The sequence below is a fragment of the Pyxicephalus adspersus genome, chromosome 6, assembly GCF_032062135.1.
Source record: "Pyxicephalus adspersus chromosome 6, UCB_Pads_2.0, whole genome shotgun sequence".
NCBI lineage: Eukaryota > Metazoa > Chordata > Amphibia > Anura > Pyxicephalidae > Pyxicephalus > Pyxicephalus adspersus.
Window position 1 is genome coordinate 69,971,255 of NC_092863.1, and position 22,914 is coordinate 69,994,168.

At 37.2% G+C, this 22,914-nt stretch overlaps 1 protein-coding gene across 1 annotated transcript in view; it reads right to left on the reverse strand.

Annotated features, from left to right (window-relative positions):
- The window catches only part of LNPEP (leucyl and cystinyl aminopeptidase), a 51,022-nt gene that overhangs the window by 13,812 nt on the left and 14,296 nt on the right, over positions 1 to 22,914 (reverse strand). Inside the window, exons 2-9 of the mRNA XM_072413955.1 lie at positions 16,661 to 17,489; positions 10,892 to 11,039; positions 8,309 to 8,440; positions 6,972 to 7,092; positions 4,380 to 4,534; positions 3,814 to 3,927; positions 1,248 to 1,379; positions 576 to 707 (exon numbers count right to left, since the gene is read on the reverse strand). Of these exons, the coding sequence (XP_072270056.1) occupies positions 576 to 707; positions 1,248 to 1,379; positions 3,814 to 3,927; positions 4,380 to 4,534; positions 6,972 to 7,092; positions 8,309 to 8,440; positions 10,892 to 11,039; positions 16,661 to 17,489 (1,763 nt within the window). The remainder of the gene's footprint in view (positions 1 to 575; positions 708 to 1,247; positions 1,380 to 3,813; positions 3,928 to 4,379; positions 4,535 to 6,971; positions 7,093 to 8,308; positions 8,441 to 10,891; positions 11,040 to 16,660; positions 17,490 to 22,914) is intronic.

The following is a 22,914-nucleotide window of genomic DNA, read 5'->3' on the forward strand; positions in this document are numbered from 1 at the left end:
TCCTGATGACCACCAGGAAGACAATTTAGTAAACATATCAGGTATTGTAGCTTAACCACTCACAGATTATCATCTCATATTTAAAGAGTGCCAAAATAATATGCAGGGCATTACAAAGAACACAGTCATACCATTAACTATTCCTCCAAAGAGCTAAACGAATGCCCCTAGCATAGTTTTTGTTAGTTAAGCCCAGTTTTAGGGGGAGCCTAATTCCATATGGACCCCCAAGTATGTTTTAGAGAAGATGTAGGGGACCAGAGTGTCAAAGGTAAACTCATGCAATCAGAGGGATAAACTTGATGCAGTTGGTGTCCTAGCCCAAATTTGAGTCTGGGACCCTAGTGCTGCACACAAGTACGAGTTAGATGTGCTATATACTTTGTCTTTATCCTAACAAACATTACATTACAATACAAGTGGTGGGCTATATCCCTCAATCAATCATACCAGGCTAAAATGTAATGAAAGCAATTACAAAAAAATTATAAAATGGAAATAAAGAACTTTAGAACAATGATAAAACAAAACAGAATATAAGGATAGAGCGGCTGCATACATCTATAAATACTTACTTGGTTCATGCTGTCCCATAGACCATCACTCTTTGTTGATCCATATTGATGTTCTTTTAAATATTGCATAATACACTTATGGAACGTTTCCTCAGACAGGTGCGCTTTAAGCATCAGTAGAATCGAAGCACCCTATAGTACGAGGGATATACACAAAAAATAAAATTAAATAAAGAAATACACCATTAGCACTTTTATCAAATTGTGACTATATTTGTCTTATATATGTCACTAGTAATAGGAAACCAGATTACTAGATTTCCCAAAATGTTAAAAAATATAAAAAGGTAAGTGTACTGTTCCAACAATCTTTTTATCATTCCCCTAAAATTTAGCTGATATTCAGCATTTTCTGGAATAGGAGTACTCATGGTTGTGTGTGCACATTGTAAAAGGGAAAGATTTTTTTTTAGGTTTGATCAAGCAAGCACCTTTTTGGAATGTATATATTTATTATGAGTAACTTTTTTACTTCCTTCTCTATCTGTGATTATGTATACATACCAACGGGTATATACATACAGATAATGTAATGTAATATTAATTTCAGCTGCTTGGAATAAATGAGGATGTAAATATATATCTACCGACGTGAACTTTCTAATATTCTTGTACATTGCTGCCACCTGCAGGGAGCATTGTCAGCTCATGAGAATGAAAAAGGATAAATACCTTAATGTAGGAAAGATCATCAAATATTTCCTCAATTTGCTCTGGAGACTGCACATCTGTTGATATGGGATGAGATGTTTGCAATGCATCCTTTTCCATGGCATCACAACGTAATGTTAAGAAGTTATTGTCCTAGGTAAGAAAAAGCATATATTTTACAAAAATAACAAGCAAGATCTGTAGTAACTAAACTGGGCCAATTATGATTATTTCTGCAGAAACCCTGCAGAATGAGCAAGCAACATTCACCCAGCTACTGTGTCCTACTAAGTTTGAAGTATAATTTCCTAAACTGTCCATTAAACTGGGCTTGGCATAATACTTTCCTAAGTGTTGTCATATAAAAAAAAAATCTATGTATGAGTTATTGTACAAAAGTGAAATATTTGAAACCAGTATACTCCTCAAAATTATTTTTAAGCTAGGTGTGGAGAAGTTTATCGTGACCCAGAAAAGTGCTGGGTGGTGAACCCGGATAAAAGGGCGGAAACTGTAACTCATGGTTATAAATTCTGCAAGAGCCAATGTGTGAAAACGAGGTCTAGTTCTCCCTGAACCCCTCTTTCACATTTAATCCCATGCCATCATAATCAATAGAAAAACCTGCTCATTGAGTATATTTAGGTAGTCAGCTTACTCTATGTTTTGGTGCTTAACATTGCAAAACCTGGACCTGACCAAGTGACGAAGTCCCTGATCATAACACTGCCCCCACAAGCTTGTGGACTTTGGCTACATACACACATTCAATAAATGTCATTGGAAGGGATCTTTCACAACAACAAAAGACTGAACGAGTGCTGTACAACGGAGCGGCACCCCACTGCGCTCTCTCTCCTTCACTTGTATTACGATCGTTAGTTGTTTGTGCATTCACCAGGACGGATCCATAAATGACGAGGGATGTACACACACCAGATTCTTGTCTGATACTAACCCTGAGGCGATTATCGAACGAGATTCATCTGACCTGTCTACGTAGCCTTTGTTTTGGGCAGGCAGTGTACTTAGGTTACAGAGATCAAAATACTGGTTCATAGACATGGGCAACATTTGCCATGAGACTAATAAAAAGTTAAAATCCTAAAATATCCACAAGGCCCACAGAAGCTGCATTAAAAAGTCTGTTCTGAAGCGGCAGCAATATTTTTAAATCTTGCTGACTGTTTTGAAGTGTCTCCTTGACCCCCCTTTCTTTTTCTTTTGTTTTTACTGTAATTTTTTTTTTTTTCTGTACCTTAACCAAAAATTCTTAATAAACATACAATTTCAAAAAAAAATATATATATAAATGAGAGAGAGAGAGAGAGAGAGAGAGAGAGAGGGAGACTTCAAGGACAGCCAATATGTGAATAATAGAAGCTCCCCACTACCGCAAAAAAAAAAAAAAAACTTTGAGAAATACATTAGGCTCCATCTGCGAATATTCATCTGAAAATGCTAGTTCCCTGGCTGCCTCGGTATCTTCTAAGTTATAGATCAAGAAAAAGTATGCAATCAACATGTTAAATTTGGAGGAGGAAGTCAAAGCTCTTGATCTGCAAATCTGACACAAAAAGCTATACATTAACTGGCATTTGCAAAAGAAAGGTTTAGAAATAGTGGAAGAAGTTTTAACATGTTGTTCCCTGCAGTAAGAAGTGTTGTGTTATATGTATGAGAGTATGGACATATAAGAATAGTAATTGGTTTTTGGTACATTTAAAAATGTATGAGATTGCAAGAGAGGCAACACCTCTACAACAGTACTTTGAAGTGGCAATATAGAGGTAAACAACATGTTATATGTCTGATAATTGAAGTGCACAATTTGTTGTAAACCTCTAATGTAAATTAAATCTGACTGATTGATATGAGTGACCACATTTTGTGCTGCCTTTACTCCTAAAACAGCAAGACCCTATACTAAGGAGGTTAAGACCCAGCTACAAACATCATCATTTATGCACCACTGTCAATGGAGGAACAATTCCAACACAACAACTTTGTTTCAAAAGCAACAGAATTATATATAAAGATCTTGGTAAAACAGCTCCAGTACAGGCATTTATATTAAAATGATATTTTTCTTGTTGAACAGGATAATTACTTATATAAAACATTTAGTACTGGTTTACCATACCATTAGGTCCTAAAACAAATCTGTTTTTCTGAATAATAATAATAATATTAATAATGTAGTGCTGTCTATAAGAACTGGAAGCATGTACACTGTGTAAGAGATCATACCACGACAACAGCACCATCTTGTGGCATTTACTGATCAATGCACCAGTATTATAACCTTAATACTTGTATATGGTACACGACAAATGTTGGGACAGTTTAAGTTTGAGGAATGAGTTACTATAAGAGAACTGTCCAGCATTTACATATAAATATGTTGTCATTAAGTGGCCATTTGTTTCTGCCCCTTTGGACACAATATTGGTTAGTGACCATTCTCAGCTTTAGTTATTTTACAAATAGACAGAATTGTATCAGAATATAGGCATATATAAAATCTCTAAACTGAGCACTAATTTAGTGATCAGAGGAAATATGGTAGTCAAGTTTTTTTACTTACAGCATTCAAATCTGGAAATTTTGATTGCAGAGCAAAGTACTCCATGAAAGTTGCAAAGCCTTCATTAAGCCACAAATCATTCCACCACTCCATGGTGACCAAGTTCCCAAACCACTGCAAGACATAAAGGGAATTCCTTACAGGTCATGTAAAGACTTTGGGCCTGATTTATTAATGCTTTCCAAGGCTAGAGAAGATACACTTTCCTCAGTGAAGCTGGGTGACACAGCAAACCTGGAAAGGAATTCCTAAAAGTTATTTGCCATTTGTTAGCAAATGTTTTCAAACCTGGACCAGATTTATTTCAGGTTTGCTGGATCACGGAACTTCATGGATGAAAGGGTTTTCTCTCCAGCCTTGGCTTTAATAAATCAGGCCCTTTAAGACAGATCAGTTACAAATATCAGATTATTAAAAAAAACATGCTTATCAATATGTGTTTATTTTATATAGGTCTGGAACAGTCATGTATGAAATCTGGAGGTGTACCCCAATTGTACAAATATTTTTGATGGATAGTATAATATTTGCCACACTGTGTAGTATAACAGTAACAAGAAGTTTACCTGATGGGCCAACTCATGAGCAATGACAGTGGTGATTAGCTGTTTATCCATGAGTGAAGAGGAGTTCTCTTTGTAAAGCAGGGTGGTCTCCCGGAAAGTGATGAGACCCCAGTTCTCCATTGCTCCTGCCTGGATGTCAGGTATAGCCACCAAGTCTACAAATCAAAAATAATCATAAATATGCGTTAACGTGATTGTGGGAAATTGACAATTAATTCAAACTATGTATCAGGCACCTCAAAGTGCTGGGCTAGGCTGGGCTCAGCTAGCCACTGTTGGCTTCCTATATAATCATGGGGCTCTTACACACTTGAATTAAAACAAAACAGTGCAGGTTCTAGAAGACGGCTTTACAACAGGAATCCCAATTTCCACTCTACACAATGAACTTCAACACTAACCAATATATTCAGTTCAAAATGGATACCAAGTGCAGTTTAAACAAACCCTTCCATCATCTTCAAAGATATAGTAAATAAATATGATTATTATTAATAATAATAAACAGGAAAAATATAGCGCCAACATAATAGCCTGTGCTGTACATTAAATAGGGGTTGCACATGACAGATACAGACAGCAACACATGAGGACAAGAGGAGCCTGCCCAGAAGAGCTTACAATCCAAGAGGTGGGGGAAGTAACACACATTAGTAGGGGGGGTATGGAATAGTGGGGGAGTAGTGAGGGTTTAGGAGAAAGAAGAAGATAAATAGGCAAATTTGAAAAGATGCAATGAGCAATAAATAGGAGCAAGGAGGTGGAAGACCCTATATTTGGTGTATGATAAGTAATAAAGGGCAGTAGGGCACCCTTAAATTACAATGGTTACACATATAATATCATGGAAAAGAACCATGAAGCATTGTCATGGGCTCTTGGAGCTGCTAGATCTAACCTCCATTATTCTAATCTATGTTTAAGTTTACCTTTACCCGCTACATAAAACACCAGAGTTTCAATTTCAGCTACTGTATTCTCTATTATAAAGAAATAATAAAAAGATATTGAAAAAAAAGTGTGATCTCTCATAAGTGTAAGACTGCAACTTCGAAACCCAAAGCAGAATTCCAGGAGGTATATATTTATATTGTTCATACTGTTTGTTCTGCAACAGTACAGATGTAATCTTTGTCAAAATAAAAGTGTACAATTATAAGCATTTTTGAGGTTACCTGAATTCCCCCCATCGTTGGGGATAAACATAACAAAGAAAAGTTTTCTCATTTGAAAGAACTGAGAAATCCTCGAATATACGTTGGGACTTTTCAACTGGCCACAACCCACTTAACATGGAACCCACGTATCTTTTTTGCTTCAACAGAATGATTTGCAATGTCAAACAGATGATGGCAAAATCTGATAAACATCTGCTGATTATCTCTGCTCATCAACTCACATCTTTTAGAGTTTAAAATCACTTACAGATTCATATTGTGGAACACACATCATTTAACGATGTGCAATCAAGTGAAGAACGCTTTAAATGTTCTCAGAGTGGGGAAAGGCTGAGTGGCATCATTATGAACAAGGAACTAATCAAGAGATGTGATAATAAGACAACTGCCTAATGTGAACAAAATTAAATGTGATGCAAATATGATGCAAATGAATTACAGTATTACTACAAACAAACACACACATTTGGCTTGCAGGGTTATAGAGAGTTGTGAGGATCTCGGAGGTTAGTTAATTAGAAACTAATTCTCATCTAAACAATTTCTCTCATGTGTTTATGAAGTGATAAGCACACTGAGAGGTTGGGAAAACAGAATAAAGATGCTGAATGTGTAAAAAGAAGTCGGTCCATATTTAATACAATGTCCTTATGGCCCTTTGCCTAGTAGATTTTTTATTTTTGCATTGTTTAACTTATGAGTGCATGGGTAAAACAAACTGGAGAGTCATAAGTTGCACTGCTGCTCGCTTTTTTTTTTTTTTTTTTGGATAAATGGACATCTGATCAGCACTAAAATCAGTTTAAAAGCTTGAAAGACAAAATGATTCCTAGTCTATAATTGATTTGTGACCTAAGCGAACTCAAACGAAAATCAATGTGAGGCATGGTAGCTCAAAGTCAAAGTCAGACATTCTCCTTTCGGTATTGTGGACCACTTTAATTTCTAGACATTACTAGAGAGCAATATATTGCAGCACATCTGAAGTTCCATGCTATATATGTCGTATGTTTCAAACATTGTGCAGCATAGTCCACTCTTATGGCTAGGACCCATCCAGAGTTTGCAAAAGAGCCAAAATGCTTGTCAGACACTGCCACTCCATGACATAATTAAGAGTACACACCGGTATCCCATTTGCCCAATATCTATTCTGATATACAAAAAGAACGGAAACACAATTTTACCAATTACCCTTTTTTAGAAACCATAGCTGACACATAAAAATAAGCATTGCCTCAGTTTTTTTTTTTTTTTTTTTTATTTAAAGTTGTTTTTATGTGTCAATCTCTGACAAATGATACGTCAGAGGATTAGAGAGTGTGCCAACATCATTTTGCAGCTGTTGAATGTTGAATTTCACACCAGCCATATTTAGGTTTACAAAATATATTAGAAGGAAATAAATACAAACCTAATTTTGAAAGTGGATAGGCAATTCCAAAATATTGTGTATAAAATTCCAGCAATATCGCTCCTGCACTCAGGGCATACTGTGCCTGGTCGACCTTTTGTGGTATGGAATATACAGATACCTGTTTATAAAAAAAGAAACATTAAACACTTTGGCTAGGGAGAACTTAAGTACAGGAGCTCCTCTATGTGAGCTAAATGTTCTTTTATTTGTGATCTATCTATACAATAGATCACTACCAGACACTGAAACCTACAGCGGGATCGCTTTAATAGAAGACAGTGCTGCCCGTCCAGACAGCAGACCTAGGTGTGACCAGGTGCTGCTTGACAAGCTATAGGATTGGGAATGAATACTGACATTACCAAAAGCCACGCCCCTGCAGCATTTTCATCCCACTGTATTTTAACCATGTACAGACACTAACAAATGTTACAGGTGAAAAAACAAAAGGTGAATTGTGACAATTACTGAACAATGAATTTTACAGCAATGTTCTCCCCAGATTTTTTTCCTAACCAGGTGAGGGGAAGCTGAAGCCAGGTAGACAAATAGGAAATGGACCAGATGCAAAAAATAATGTTCCCAGTTGTTTATGCCATAAGAATTCAAGAACCCCTATATTTGTGTCAGCTTTTGACCATCCCACTATACTTCGTTCCAACTTTCTAAAGCCTGTCCATTAATATGTCTAATTTTTCTCATCTTATTTTTGTATTATCCCCCAACTGTTCAGTGCCCATGTATTCTGACCCCCCTTCCTTAGTGTCCCATGTTTTTTCAAGTGTTTTCACTTCTAGTAGTGTTATAGTATTATCAATGCAGTATAATAATTTAGGTTTGATTCACATGGCTTGGTAATAAGCTGTACCTGCTAAGCTTTTTCAGTTGTTTGCAAGTGGCTAAAAAAAGACAAGCAAAGCTGTGTATTTTCTTTAAAACTACTGGGAGTTTCCCAGTTTAATATATGGGCATGGCTAGGGTGGCAAACCACACCTAAATGTTTCATGTAACACCTGAAAATGTGCAGCAACACTACTGTCCCCTATTGCCTGAATAAAAAAGCAAAATGAAAACTTCACTGACAACTCACTCTACAAAAAGCCCAGCCTGAACAGCTGACTGATGACAGAAAGATGTCTACGGGTAGTGCACCCAGGTAAAACGGGCTGTGGAGAACACTCCACAGTGATATACAAATCATTTCTTTGTTTAACACTCTATTGGTTATGGTTAGGATCTATGTAGGGTATTAAGGGAAAAAGGGGAAAAGCCTGGGCACTTTTTGTGCTACTGATTCAGCACTGTCACAGTTTTCAAGAAAATGAGTTACTTACGGTGGTTCCATTTGCACTGATGGATGAACTATTCATTTCAGACACAATGAAAGCAACAAGGTAGGTGCTCATTTTTACACTGGTAGCAAATTCATCAAGAAACAGCCCATTTGGAAGCTGAGTTGTACGTATCTGCAATGAAATAAACTATTAGATTGTCTGACAGATTCCAGTTTTTTTCCATATATTTAAATGTTTGAAAGTTTTTAAATTGAAAATTTTACTGATAGGCTTTTATATAAAATCCTTATTTTACAAACAAATATTTATTACTTGAGACACTGCTTTTTTAGAGTATGTTGGTATTTTCTAAACGTATGGACTCATTATAGCTTACATGATGCCTTACATCAGTGAGGATTTTAAAAACTATTCATTGATTAATAAGAATATGTAAATTGCTTTAATGTCAAGACTACACAAATATATTACAGTTCTTCCCACTGCACTCAAAATCCAAGAGCAGGACAAATAGAGAGCCACATAGCTAACACCCATGATGTCTGCTTATTTTAAAGAAATAGATCGTTTAACTCCAAAATACTGCAAAAAAAAAAAAAAAATATTACTTCTTTATTAAAAGTGTTCCTAAACTTTTCCACAGTTCAGAAACATTGAAACTAAAAACATTAACTTCTTTACTTAGCCTTTGGGTTCTGTATAACCTCTCAATTACTATTAAAGAAAATGCTTAGCAATTGCATGGACAATTTTAATTCAAATAGGCCTGAAGAGATCAGCATTAGTATTCATGGACTGGAATTGGTTTGTCTTGGAAAAGTTCTTTTCATATGTGCTAATAAAACAGATAACCCCATTGTCCCCATTACTGCCTTACAGGCCAAGACTAACTGCAGAAAAAGATCACTTTGGTAATTACCATTACAGCAATACCGGTAACTTACAACATTTTATTATATAGAAAAGGACCATGAAATATAATCTGCATTAGCCAGAAAACACATTGGGTCTCATTAGGTTTAAGGTACTTTATAAAATGACTTTATCCCTTGGATGACATTTTAGTACAAAAAGTAGAAGTTGACCCAGTAAACTGCCTGAATAAAATGAGTTTGTGGTGAAAGGGCAGGGTGGGGGGGGGATCTCTGATTTTTGTGCGAGATAAAGAATACCTGCAAATATTACACAGTATGCATGAATCAGAAGTAAAAAAAAAAAAAAAAAAAAAAAGGCTCTCACACATAATTTATTCCATTATAAGTGCACAATTGTTGATTTATTTAGGTAAATGTAAACAGATGTGTATAATAATCATATTTTTTAAAGTATTCACTTTTAAAGGTTTTGCTTGTAAATCACACACATGGATAAAAACATCTGTAGTATTGGGCAGCATGGTGGCTCAGTGGTTAGCACTCTGGTCTTTGCAGTGCTAAGGTTCCAGGTTCAAATCTTGACCAGGACACTATTGGCATGGAGTTTGCCGGTTCTCCCCATTTTTGCATGGATTTCCTCCCAGATTCAACATCCCACAAAAACATGCAGTAGGGTAAATGGCTTCCCCCCAAAAAAAAATACCTTAGACTGTATAAAGACATATGACTATGGTAGGTTGTGAGCTCCTTTGAGGGACAGCTAGTGACATGACTAGGGACTTGTAAAGTGCTGCATAATATGTCAGCGCTATATAAATACTGTGTAATATTAATAATCTGTACTGAGGACTATTAATAAAGCAATAAATTGTTTTCAAATTGAAAAGCCCTTGGTATCTTATTTTCCATGGAGAGATGTATATTAAATGTGGAATTATAATGTTGCTCTCCAAAATAACAATTTATATAAACTTCATATAAAATACTATTTATCAAGCATTCATAAGATAACTCCACTTATACAGAAAAGTCCAATTTTACACTATATTCCTAAATACAAAACTCTCACTGTTCTTTAAGGATAGATCCTCCTCATCAGTATAGAAAATTTTAGTACAGAGATTAATTCAAAGATTTTAATGTACATGAGATGACACAGATGCAAACTTCTACATATTCATGTATATACGCTTCCCAAATGACTGTGGCTGAACATCGTTTAAGCATTAATCCCGTGGAGATCATGGTGGCCCACAAGGACTTATCTCCCATAGGATTAGAGACCCTCAGCATGGTGGTTCTGGACGTCTCCTCATTGCATTAATGTATTCTCTTATGAACGGATGATAAGTAGCATTGCTTTAGGCAGGCCCCTTTCACATATTTTATATAAGTGCCCAATTCTTTGACTTTATTTTAGCAACTTGTTAATACAATGTAAACCATAAAGTTTCAGAGTTATTCAGCCATGATTTCCTGAACAAGGAAGTTGGTCACATGGGAGCAGATATCCTCTTTTATATTATTTACACCTTGGTCATTGGAAATGTGTGTATGTATTAGCAGAGATTCTTCCCCAAATCGGTCAGTTTCACTTTTTTGTGTATTGACAAGTTATGAAGGATTTTAAGTGATAATTAGGAATTTCATTTGCATACAGCCCTTCCAAATATCGAGTCACTAGAGTATTAGGAACATTAAAAGCCTATAAGCTCACTCCACCAGGACAAGAGAGAAACAAGATTACCTTGGGCATGTTTGATAAAGCAATATGCGTTTCAGTTCTTTTGATCTTCACTTGGAATGTGGATTTAAATGCTGGTTCATCAAAGCATGGAAAAGCTTTTCTTGCTGCGAGAGGCTCAAACTGTGTTGCTGCGAGCCATTTCGTGCTGCTAAACATAAAAGTAAACATTAGCATAATGTCTTCCCACATCCTTGTTTAGTCTGATAACAGCTATTGTAGCACAAGACACATTAATAAAACTTCCAACATACCAGGAACATTAGGCATGTTTGTTTTCTAACAGCATAGAGTAATGACCAAATGACTGAGATCGTACTTCCTTTTACTGCTATACTAAATGTACTAATCACTGACTGATGTGTACACAAATATGATATATAAAGCATGTATGTTTAGATGAGTCTGCCGCAGAACTGGGTAAACAATTATTAAATGGTGGTGCTTTTCCAATCCAGTTGGCTCACTATTAAGCCAAGTTTAGATGGGAGGTTGACAAGTGAACAGACGGTCACTTCACCTTCTACGTACCCAGGAGCTGTGAGGAGTTGGTGCTGAAATGTATTTAAAAACGTATACCGAAACAATATAATAGGCAGGCGTAGTGTGGTTCCTTTGCCAAATATCGCAAAAAATCATGAGTCATGTGCTGCCCTTCAGAACACTCAACCACATTACAACCCCTTAAACATGCTGGAAAGCATTCCCATTTAACTCTATGGAAGCTGCTGACCACCCTTAGATCCTACATACGTCTCAAACACTTCAACACAACTGCATCATCCGGCTGAACAAAGAAACAAATGAGAGTGGTTAAAATATTCATTTTTGCATATTTATTTCAGGCGTCTATGGGGTTCATTTGCCGTTAGAAAGGGATGAGATTGTCTGAACTTAAAAGAGATTGTCTGAACTTGGCTTTAAAGTTAAGGGAGCAATTTTTAAAAAAAAATATATTATTGCAACTTTTTTGCTCTAGATTGTAAGTTCACTAAGGTAGAGTTTTCACTCTATTGTTAAAGTATGCTTTATTTGTCTGGATTAGTAACAAGTGTTTCTTGGCACCTTAGTATTAGTATACCTCAGTATTATACACCCATGTTTGTTTCTGACTTTCTATAGATAATGGCACTTTATAAATTGAAAATAATTATCTGTATACACGTTTAAAGTAACTTTCTTTGCATGCTTGCTGTTCAATATAATAAATATTTTGACTTTTTCTCCTACTAATGGCATATAAATAGGATCCTTTTTCAACAACAACAACAACAACAACAACAACAACAAGCTCAGTCAACACAGATTGTTTCCCAAGCGTTTAAATGACCATCTTTGAAATTCTCATTCATTTCAATGGGCCACAAGCATAAAATGCAGGCTTAATGAGGAAATACGTCTGTTTATATGTAGTATGGTGTAAAACTAGAGTAACATTGTAAACATTTTTATTTATAAATTATTTACACAAACACAACTCTTTGCACCAAGATGATCACACTCAACAGACCACAAAACTGGTAAAACCCTGTGTAAACTCTTTTACAGTTGGAACATACAGAGGACTATCTCCCTACTCCATGTGACAGCACAGAGTGATCAATTGGAAAGTCCCAGAAAAGTCATGTGGGAGAAGAGAACTCTATAACCCACCATACTTGTGCAGAGCATTTCACTTTGCTCCATGTTCACCTTTAACAAAAAATACATGAGCAAGCACCCAGAGAAGCACTTTTCTCCTTAAAAGATTTCATCCTTTCATTTGAACCAATAAAATCATTGTAAATAAACTGAATAGGGCACTAAATAATTAGGTGTATATGGTCCCTTCAGAGTCACATGTATCATATGCATGCTGGGACAATATGGCAGATAACGGCATTCCCAACTCCTTCCTCATCCTTGTAATAAGCGGATGAATGGCTGTCTCCTGTGATCAGTACCTGTTCAGGAATAAGCTTTTTAGCAGCCCTTTAAGATTTTTAGAATCCCATTACAAAGGATCCACTTAGGCCTGGTGAGCTGCAAGATTCCTCCATAGGCCACACAAAACCGAGGGACAGGAGAGTCCACCTATCTCCCTCTCCCACTCTCTTCTTTTGATTTAGCCCTTTCAGACCAGTCAACCATGGACTCAGTAAGTAACCTGGTTGTTTCCATTCCTATGTTCCCCTAGGTCAGGGGTCTGCAACCTGCGGCTCTTCAGCCTCCTTGTTGTGGCTCCCTTCGGCTGCCGCGGGGAGATCTCTGATGGGGGATCCCCTTCCTCCCAAGACACTGCGGAGGAGGGGGATTCCCTATCTGGTGTTCTAATGAAAAAAATCTACCAGTGAAATAAATCTACCACGGGGCGTGTACAAATGGGTGTGTACAATGACATCCCCCTCCTTTGAACCCCAATTCCTCTGGAATGGGGAGATGTACAAAACCAAAAATGTAGGTGCAAGTGGGGGACACCTGTGACTAACACCCCCTAAAATTTAATTGTTAGGCTATCATCAGAACATAAAGAACTCTGCCCATCAAAAAAATCTACCGTTACACATTGCTGGAGGCACCTGAACCCCAATTTCTCTGGAACAGGAAGGGGGTACAGGTGAACAAAATTAGAGGTGCAAGCGGGGGACACCTGTGGCTAACACCTCCTAAAAACTCCACCCATCAAAAAACCCCTACCCTGTTACACATTGTTGGAGGCTTCTAGCACCTAAACCCCAATTTATCTGGAAACGGGGGTACAGGTGAAAAAAAATTGAGGTGCAAATACGGGACACCTGTGGCTAACACCTCCTAAAAATTCATAAAAACTCCGCCTATCAAAAAATCTACCGTTACACATTGCTGGAAGCATCTAGCATCTGAACCCCAATTTCTCTGGAACGGGGGGAAGGCGGTACAGGTGACCAAAATAGAGGTGCAAGTGGGGGAGACTTATGGCTAACACCACCTACAATTGAATCGCTAAGGCATCATCAGAAAATAAAGAACTCTGCCCATCAAAATAATCTACCCTGTTACACATTGCTGGAGGCTTCTAGCACCTGAACCCCAATTACTCAAGATTGGGGGGTACAGGTGAAAAAAATTAAAGCTGCAAATGAGGGACACCTGTGGCTAACACCCCTTAAAATTTCATCGCTACTAGATTGTAAGCTCTTCGGGGCAGGGTCCTCTCCTCCTGTATCACTGTCTGTATTAGTCTGTCATTTGCAATCCCTATTTAATGTACAGCGCTGCGTAATATGTTGGCGCTATATAAATCCTGTTTAATAATAATAATAATAATAATCGCTAAGGCATCAGAACATAAAGAACTCTGCCCATCAAAAAAATCTACCCTGTTACGTTAGAAGCCTCCAGCTTCTAATGTAACAGGATGATACGTTAGAAGCTGGAGGCTTCTAGGGGCATAGTTCAGTGTTTAATTTATTTCAAAGTAGGCCTACACATGCACACTTGTTGTAACAGGTAAAATTAAAAAAATATTAAAACTTTTAAAAGTTTATAAACTGTGTTATGTTTTGCGGCTCCAGACTATTTTTCTTTAGTGGAAGAGGAGGCAAAATGGCTCTTTTGATAGTAAAGGTTGCTGACCCCTGCCCTAGGTGTTTCAACAAACTTATCTCTGAAGTTGTTTAATTGCAGGTATTAATACAGCTTTTACCCACCAGGACCAACAAAGAGCCCCGGATTGCTAAATAAGAGACTCATTTGGCTGCTACATGTGATGTACACACAAACAGGACATGGCTAAAGCTACAGAAAAAAACAGACAGGTTAAAGTTGGTTACATCAGGCCTAGCACATAGGGTGTGTTAACTATAGAGGAACTATAACGAGGTAGAGACTCTTGTTCATAATGAATGCCTCCTTATCTTGAAAATAGATCAGCCAGGGGCATTATACGGCTGCAGGGTATCTTAAAGATTATGGTGTAGACTCTGTCTATGGCTATGGAATACAAATCTTTACTCAGTAATTGGGAAAAATACCACCCACCGTAGTAGCCCATATGCTGGGGCCCCCTTTCATTGAATTATGATAGCCCTCAGAAAGTTCTAGGAGTTCATTATTAGTTCAGAGTTTAATACTATAGGGATATAAAGACCATCGTAGAGCCAGCTTGGAGAAGGGCACAGTGAACCCGGATAGAGCCCAAACCACTATTCCTCCTAATGTATCCAATAAAACTCTCCAGATGCAGTATTAGCTCAAACCACAGAGGCTGGTCAGTCACTTCTCCTCTGTAGGCTGTCACCCATATGTCTGTATCTGGCATATGGGGATTACATGTGATCTATCTTTCTAATGGCCTTTCCTCATTCTCTCCCTAGGCTTAATTACCGCTCCCCTCAGCCTCCCCTGTGCCGCTCCTGACTGCCGTTTACCCCCTTCTTCCCCTTTCCTGCTCTTTACCCTAAATACACCCATACCCTATAAAGTTAAAGAAAAAATATATTTGGAATTGGCCTTTTGAAGTGTTAGACAGGCCTATAGGTTACAGTCTATGCTAACCCATAAACTCGGACAGTTACCCTTGTTGTATTTGGGCCTGGACTGTTCTGCTATCCCTACCAGGCCTAGGGTTTATTGGAGAGTTGTACATTTATGTGTATGCAGGGCACTTTACCAAGTTTGGCCATTGTAGGTGGTGTTTTGAGGCCCAAATATAGCCAGGGTCTTTTTCCTCCTCTTGCTTTCTTGGTGCTCTTTTCGGCCTGAGGGTGGGGGTGGGGGTTGTGGGGCATTCTAAAGTCTTTGTTGTATTGGGTGACTCTGGGGAACTGCGGATGATATAGGAAATGCTCTTTATGTAACACTTCTTTGGGCATATTTGTTTAGATATTATAACTCTGCTGAATTGTGTAAAGTTAGGAGCTTTGGTATTTGCTTTAACCTCCTGCACTTTGCCCCCCTCCATCTGTTTCACTGGTTTCAGTCACACTTTAACTTTTTTTAAAAAAGAAATTGTTAAAAAATAAAATAAAAATAATTAATTTAATTATAGGAATACTTTAAACAATATTTGGCAAAAGGTTACTTGCTAAGCACTCCATGAGCCTGTAATATGTGTCACTGAGATTTCCCAGCAGTCGCTTATGAACAATTCTGTGAAATATAGACAACAGTGCAGACAACAGCTGCTACAGTACATCGGGAAATGAACAGATTGCAGGGCTGGGGGCACAGAGCTAACAAACATATTTAGTTACTCGTTTCCTTTTCTTATACTGTAACCCTTCCACAGTGTGATTAGAGGGAAATGGTGAAAAGTTCACATCTATTTATATTTCTTTAAAGTGCAATGTACTGTAATGGAAAGCAATGTCTGGTTTTCTTTTCAATTTTTAAAATTGCATGGGGTGTTACCTAACCCCAGCAGAGAAAATCAAGTCTCTTGCTCTGTTCAACCCAGGCATTTTTAAAGATGGGTGGGAAGAAGTTGTAGGCAGGTGGTGGCCCCTGTATTCTGACCCAACTTTTCAGTAACTTATGAAAAACAGTTAGCGGTTAGTGAAAAGTGCAGGGTGGTGCGCCCAGCTAAAAGGGGTTGTGGAGAACACTGATGTGGTAGAGCTGTGTTAATCTCAAGACACTTAGGACAAACACAAATCTTTTAGTAGATAAAACACCACCATACATATGTATTTCATGTGTGTTTAGCTATTTGCTTGGAGTTTAACTGTAACTAAGAACTCCTATCATGGCTATTTAAAGCCAGGCTTCTAAAAGTCACTGCTTGAAGTAAATAAGAGAATAAAAGCCAATTACCTATCAACTTGATCCATATAGGAGATTTTATAAAATCCATAATAAGAACTTGAAAAATTGGAACAATAATCAATATTAAGAGTGAATTCGATTCCTTTTGCTAGTTTTTCCGGTAAAACCAGTGCAATCATATCAAACGTCGGATATTCCAAAACGCTGAGCTTGTGAGTGGCCCCTCCTGTTAAATTGACACTTGCCTCAATATTCTGAAGACCTGAGCTATGAAGTACAACTGTCTTTGTGTCCTCAACAATTTTCATTTTAATCTGAACACTTCCAGAAAACTCCATGGTTGTCAGATTGGGATGCAGAGAAATTTCATATTCCAGTGGCATGATGGAGTTTGGAAGTCTGCTTTTTGTCCAGGGAAATAACTCCCCATTAGTAGCTATAGGGTAGACCAGTTCCATCGAGTGGTTTTTCTTATGGCATCCTTCTTTGGTAAATGTGCACTTTGGAAGCAGGTAAACCACGGTCACTATGGACACTAAAATAACAACCACCACAACGCTCACTATCACTGTCCTTGCTGAAGGTGTAGGGCACAGTCCTTCCTGAACCTGTCTGTAGTTCCCAGGGTTATTGCGGCCTGAACTCCTGTTCATAAAGGACATTCCCAGCAGCTTTGCAGAAGATTCATAATCCTCTTCATCGTCATCTAATTCATGTTCTCCTAAACCACGCACCAGCAATCGTGAGCTCCTCGGTTCATACTCCACTTCGTCAGATTCCAGAGGATTTAAACTTGGCTCTTTAGCCAGATCGACCACATCTGGTTCCTCCTCAAACATGCTGTTCTCAATCATGTTTCTGGGCAGCTGGGCCCGATCTGAAAAGATAAATACAGGTTAGGACTACCAGTTCTTCAATACTGGTTTAATAAAAAAAGAAGGTTGATTTAGATTTGGCATACAAAACAAGTATAAAAAACAGAGTTCTAATTAGCCAGACAAATACCTGTAATCTCATTATAAATAGTTAGCACTGCATCCTTTTAAAATAGAAGATCAAGATGACGTAAAACATACTTGCAAAAGTAATACATATAAACATATACACAAAACATATTTACCTGTCTAGTAGCCAATTTCTGCTCCCCTGGGATCAAATATGGTGCTCACTATCGTTCCATATTTCATATAATAACATAGGAGCCCAAGGTAGAAACCATAATAAGTGATGGGCTAACAAGGTATATATGAACACATTCAGAGGAGTTAGAAGCTAGGTATATGAAGTCTTTATGCAGGTTTTACATTTATGTGACCTTTGTTGTCTGAGTCATTTTAACTGAAAAGAGTATTTACAGAATATTTACACATTTTCTGAATCATCAGACCTGTGTCTTATTTCATAGTCTGAGATTTCAATCAGAAAAACAGAGCCTAAAAGCGAGCTGCTTTGCTCTGTTTTGGAGAACCTTTATCATGAAATAAATATTTATTTGTACAGCGAAAATTATATATACACAATGAAAACAGATAAAAAACCACAGTTAAAGACTAATTTCACTTGCTTGGTATATGTTACATTTTTAAAGAAAATACCAAAGGCACACGCTGTGCTAATTCACGTATATTACAACCATATTACAGAGATATTACAACAATAAAAAAAAATTAAACTGTACAATTACAGCTTAAATAACAGATGATAAGAATAAATGGTTCCTATCACTTGGCAGAACACTTGATTTTCAGAGATTGAAGATGGGTAAAGCTTTAGCTGTTTCAAAGAAATGATTACAGCAACCTAATACATTAACCTAAGGAATATTAATAAGAGGATTAATAATTGCTTGGTTTAAATTACAATAAATACACTAACTGGATTCATTATATAATTCATTATATAAATTATAGGGAAATCCTAGCACTGGTGATAATATTGTTACAGACAAGCCAGCCTTGATTACTATAACCAATCTGAGATCTCACTGAAATTAAGGATGGGGGACGGGTGGCTGATTCGGTTGAAGAGTAAAAAGAGATTTATCAAGCTTTACACCTGTGAACAGAAATTATTCAAATCTTTCTACGGGGAATAGGCACGGGCTTAGCAGATATTCATTACTTTCTTTCTTCAGGCATGACTCTAAAACATCACACAAAAATCAACAGGTGAATAGCGGTGAGGAGACCATTAGAAATGTATTTTTCTGCAGTGTGCTATGCATTTTAAATGATGTGCATTTGGAATTCATTCAATATATAATCTTAGAAAGGCATGCAGCTGTACAACTGTATATGCAATATCACATTCAGGCTGACATCACACTGTTTCTAACACAGTCTTCAGATAAAACTTGTTTGAGAATATATTGTTTATATTATTATTAGAATTATAATTAGAAACCTCAGAGGCTGCTTAATATGGTGAATAGTCCTTCCCTGACTTTAACAGATGATAGCAGCTCGATGTACCTAAGATCATATCTGATATATGGAAGTTACTGTACAATAAAACAAAATGACTATACAAGTCCATAAAAAATTGTTCCTACATTTTAAAGTCATTTTATTAAACATTAATAGAAAAATGTTATGCATTGTATGTAGATCGAAGATTTTAACATGGATCAGGTATTAAACATAAATTATATATGCAGTAATATATGGTGCTGGGCTATTAGTGCCTACAAAAATAAATTTGAAACTCCACTTAAACCAACACTATCAGGTTTAAAATAAATCTAGACAAACAGAAAAAATTCAATAATATGCAATATGAAGAGATGTGAAAAGAAATGATCTGAATAGTTCAGTAATATCTAATAAGCCTAAGTGGTTGAAGATTTGTGAAACTGATTGATTTTGGTTGTCCTTTACTAACAGCCAAATGCTTTTACTTCCCCTACATCTCCTGCCTTCCATCCATTCCACTATATGTTGGGGAGTATTGAATGCCCGTGTCCCTTGCCACGCATCCTGATTTAATTTACCAACCTCTACATCAATGCTTAGCCATAGCAATGTAAGGATTGGGGGATGGGACCACTATGCCGGCCCCTGCAGTACCTTATGCTTGTCTCTCCTTCATGGCCCTTCCAACAGGGACAAAGGAACATATCCAGTACATGCAGGAGAGCTTGGGACTCATACCACCTAATCCACATGGCAGAGCTGGTATTGGGCAATGAACTGCTCAGTTACCATTGCTATCACATAGAAATAGAAAATGCAAACTTCAGATTGGAGAAAACAAAAAAGATGGTCCAGATGGTGGAAAAGTATGTTTGACTATGGAATTAAACTAAACCTGTTTTTCTTTTTTTGCAAAGGAGTGAGAATCATTGAGTCTTATGGTGGACATTGAGTATCCACACCATATGCATTGGCATGAATTGCTCCACAGGCCTATTTGTCTGGGTGAGCTGAACGAAAATGGTTACATACTGCATTAAGTAAAGGAAACTGCAAGTATATTGGCTTCAGCTGTGAAGTCTATTCCATACAATATCTATTCACAATTTTCTTATGTTCACTATATTTTATGTTGATTCAAATCAGAGTAAAATGCACAAGGAAGACACTACTAGACACTTTACATACATGGCCCAGTAACAGTAAAGCTTCAACCAAAAATATAAAAAAATTAATGAATAAAAATGAATAGCCCATTAAAAGATAAAATGACAAAACCAGTGTTTGATGCACTTTTCACCAGGCAGTCCCCCACAGTGCATTTATTTCCACTGCTAGAGATCCTCAGTCTAATGATTAGCCTCAAATCTACCCTGTTCTTTTGAACCCAGGGGGTCCTAAACCCATCCCAGCCTGTATGAGAACAGTGGGTCTATTTGTTAAAGCTCTCCAAGGCTGGAGGGAATACACTTTTCTCAGTGAAGCTGTGTGATCCAGCAAACATGGAATAGATCTTCTCCAGGATTCAAAACATTCGCTAGCAAATGATTTTGAAGCAATATATTCCAGGTTTGCTGGATGACCCAGCTTCACTGATGAAAATGTATACTCTCTAGCCTTGGAGAGCTTTTATAAATCAGACCCTGAGAAAGAAGCAACACAGTGATGACGTTGCTTTTCCTTTCTATCTCACCCCACAATTGGTTCCATGTGCTGCTTCCGCTTCTCACTTCTGCAGGGACTGCGAGAGGTTGATACCTGGTTCAAATTGTCTGACAGTGCTCACACTGCATACATTTAAAAAGTACATTTGTTGATATATTTATGATAAAATAACTGAATTATATATGGTTCTTTTAGATCTGCTTAGACTTCAGCTTAAACAAATTTCCTGTTTTTGTTGGTCCAACACAGGGGTGTCCAAACTTTTTGCAAAGAGGGTTAAATTTTGTGAGGTGAAAATGTGTGGGGGCCGACCACTCAGCATGTACTCAGGGCTAGTGTGGGCGTGGCCTGTGTGGGTCCTGCATAGAACACACCCACTATAATGACATAGAGGATGCCCTGTGCACACATGGGGACTCCCGTCCTGCCAATTATGCCCGCCGAGTAGCAAGGCTTGAATGCAAGATCAACTCTAATGAAATATAAAATAGCTTTTTTGTACGTGTGTATTTTATACTGTGGTCAACAGTGCTGGCGGGCCACATGTTATTGATTTTATGACAGAGGCTGCGGGCCGGTGGAAATCTGAACCCGGGAAATCAGTCCGGGGCCAGACTTTGGGCATGCCTGGTCTAACATATTGAACATGGCAGCCTTGTGAGATTTCTTTTCACTTTTAATTTGAAGATAATTACACTGCATTATACGCAGTACATGAGCAGAAATTAAATCAACCAACCAATTCTCCAGACTATATATGCTGCTGTCTAAGGTTGGTCTGTTTAATACAGGATTTCTACCAATGTATTTATAGAAAGTGACAGATCCAAGCCTGAACTAAAAGATCATATCTAAAAACAGAGCAATCTGTGCAGATGAAGTGTTGTCTTCATCAAAGTAAAAATATCATTGCCAATGTCTGCAAAATAATATACTTTATTTTTATACTTGAATGGTAGTTGCACCCATTATTCTTTCTATACAAAAATGTAGACAAACTGAAAAGAAAATAAACACCTTAGACAAATTATCTTTGCAATGAAAAAGATAAAAAACTGAAAAAAAAAACTGTTTGGACTTTCTAGTATCTATCTAAAATACCAAATTTAACTCTCCTGGCATTGCTGGCTGATAATCTCTGCATTGTCTTAGAGTGGAAGTCAAAGGGAAACACTTTCCTTTGACTTGTGCAGAACTCAATAGGATCACAGGCAGCAATCACCGACAGGAAAAGTTCTACCACACAAGCTACTACAAACTGTGTAAACTATTACCAGTAAATTGTCCTGGTGGGAAATCCAGCTTTAACCATTTTATGTGTTTTTATCAAAAGTGTACGTAGCCAAAAGAAAAAAAAATGCATTGCGGTTCATTCACAGTATGTTAAAGGCAGAAAAGCAACAATGCAAAAGGTGATTTAAACTGTTTTGCTGTAAAAGCAATAGGCAGCTATGGTCTAAACACCAGAATTATATCCAGGCTTCAGAACATTATTTGACTATTACCGTCACGCAGTTGCATAGAAAATGTATTTTGGGCCTCGTTCCCCACTATAAATTTATCTCAGATCATACCTGCTTGAATGTAAATTTTTGATGAGCACTGCAGAATCCCTGGTTTTATGCAAACGTTTGGTAGAGGGGAGTAATGGCTTAGAGCAGTATGCAAAGAGTTCCATTTATGTTCACACCCCTCTGGCATCTAGTGTATTCTATAGAGGTATGCTGTTTGGATTTGAACACAAATGCTTTCAGTCCTATTGAATCAATGATAAAATCAATAAAATGCCATCTGAAAGCAGTAAAAGTCTAAAACAGATTGCAGCTGCCAAATGCAAAGCTGATTGCATTATAAATATAAGAATGTTAGTAAGACCTGGATTTGCTATTGAAGAACAGGAAATCCAGATGTGTGGCACACACAACTTGGTATGGCACATATGTGGGCAGCGTTTTGTAACTTCCACTGGTTGGATGAAAGAGATACCATCATAGTGGTAAAAAAATAAAGTAAAAATTTTGGTGATAGGTCCGCTTTAACAAGTAACAGGTGTCCTTTAACCTCCCTAGCGGTTCATTTCTTTCCGGTTTATATGTCTAAAAGCGGTACATTGCCTTTCATGAAAATTTATTTTACAGTATAATGAATTAGTATGAGTATAATAAAGTTTGAAACACAAAATCATGTAAAAATAATAAATTGAATAAATTAAAAAATCTATATAGT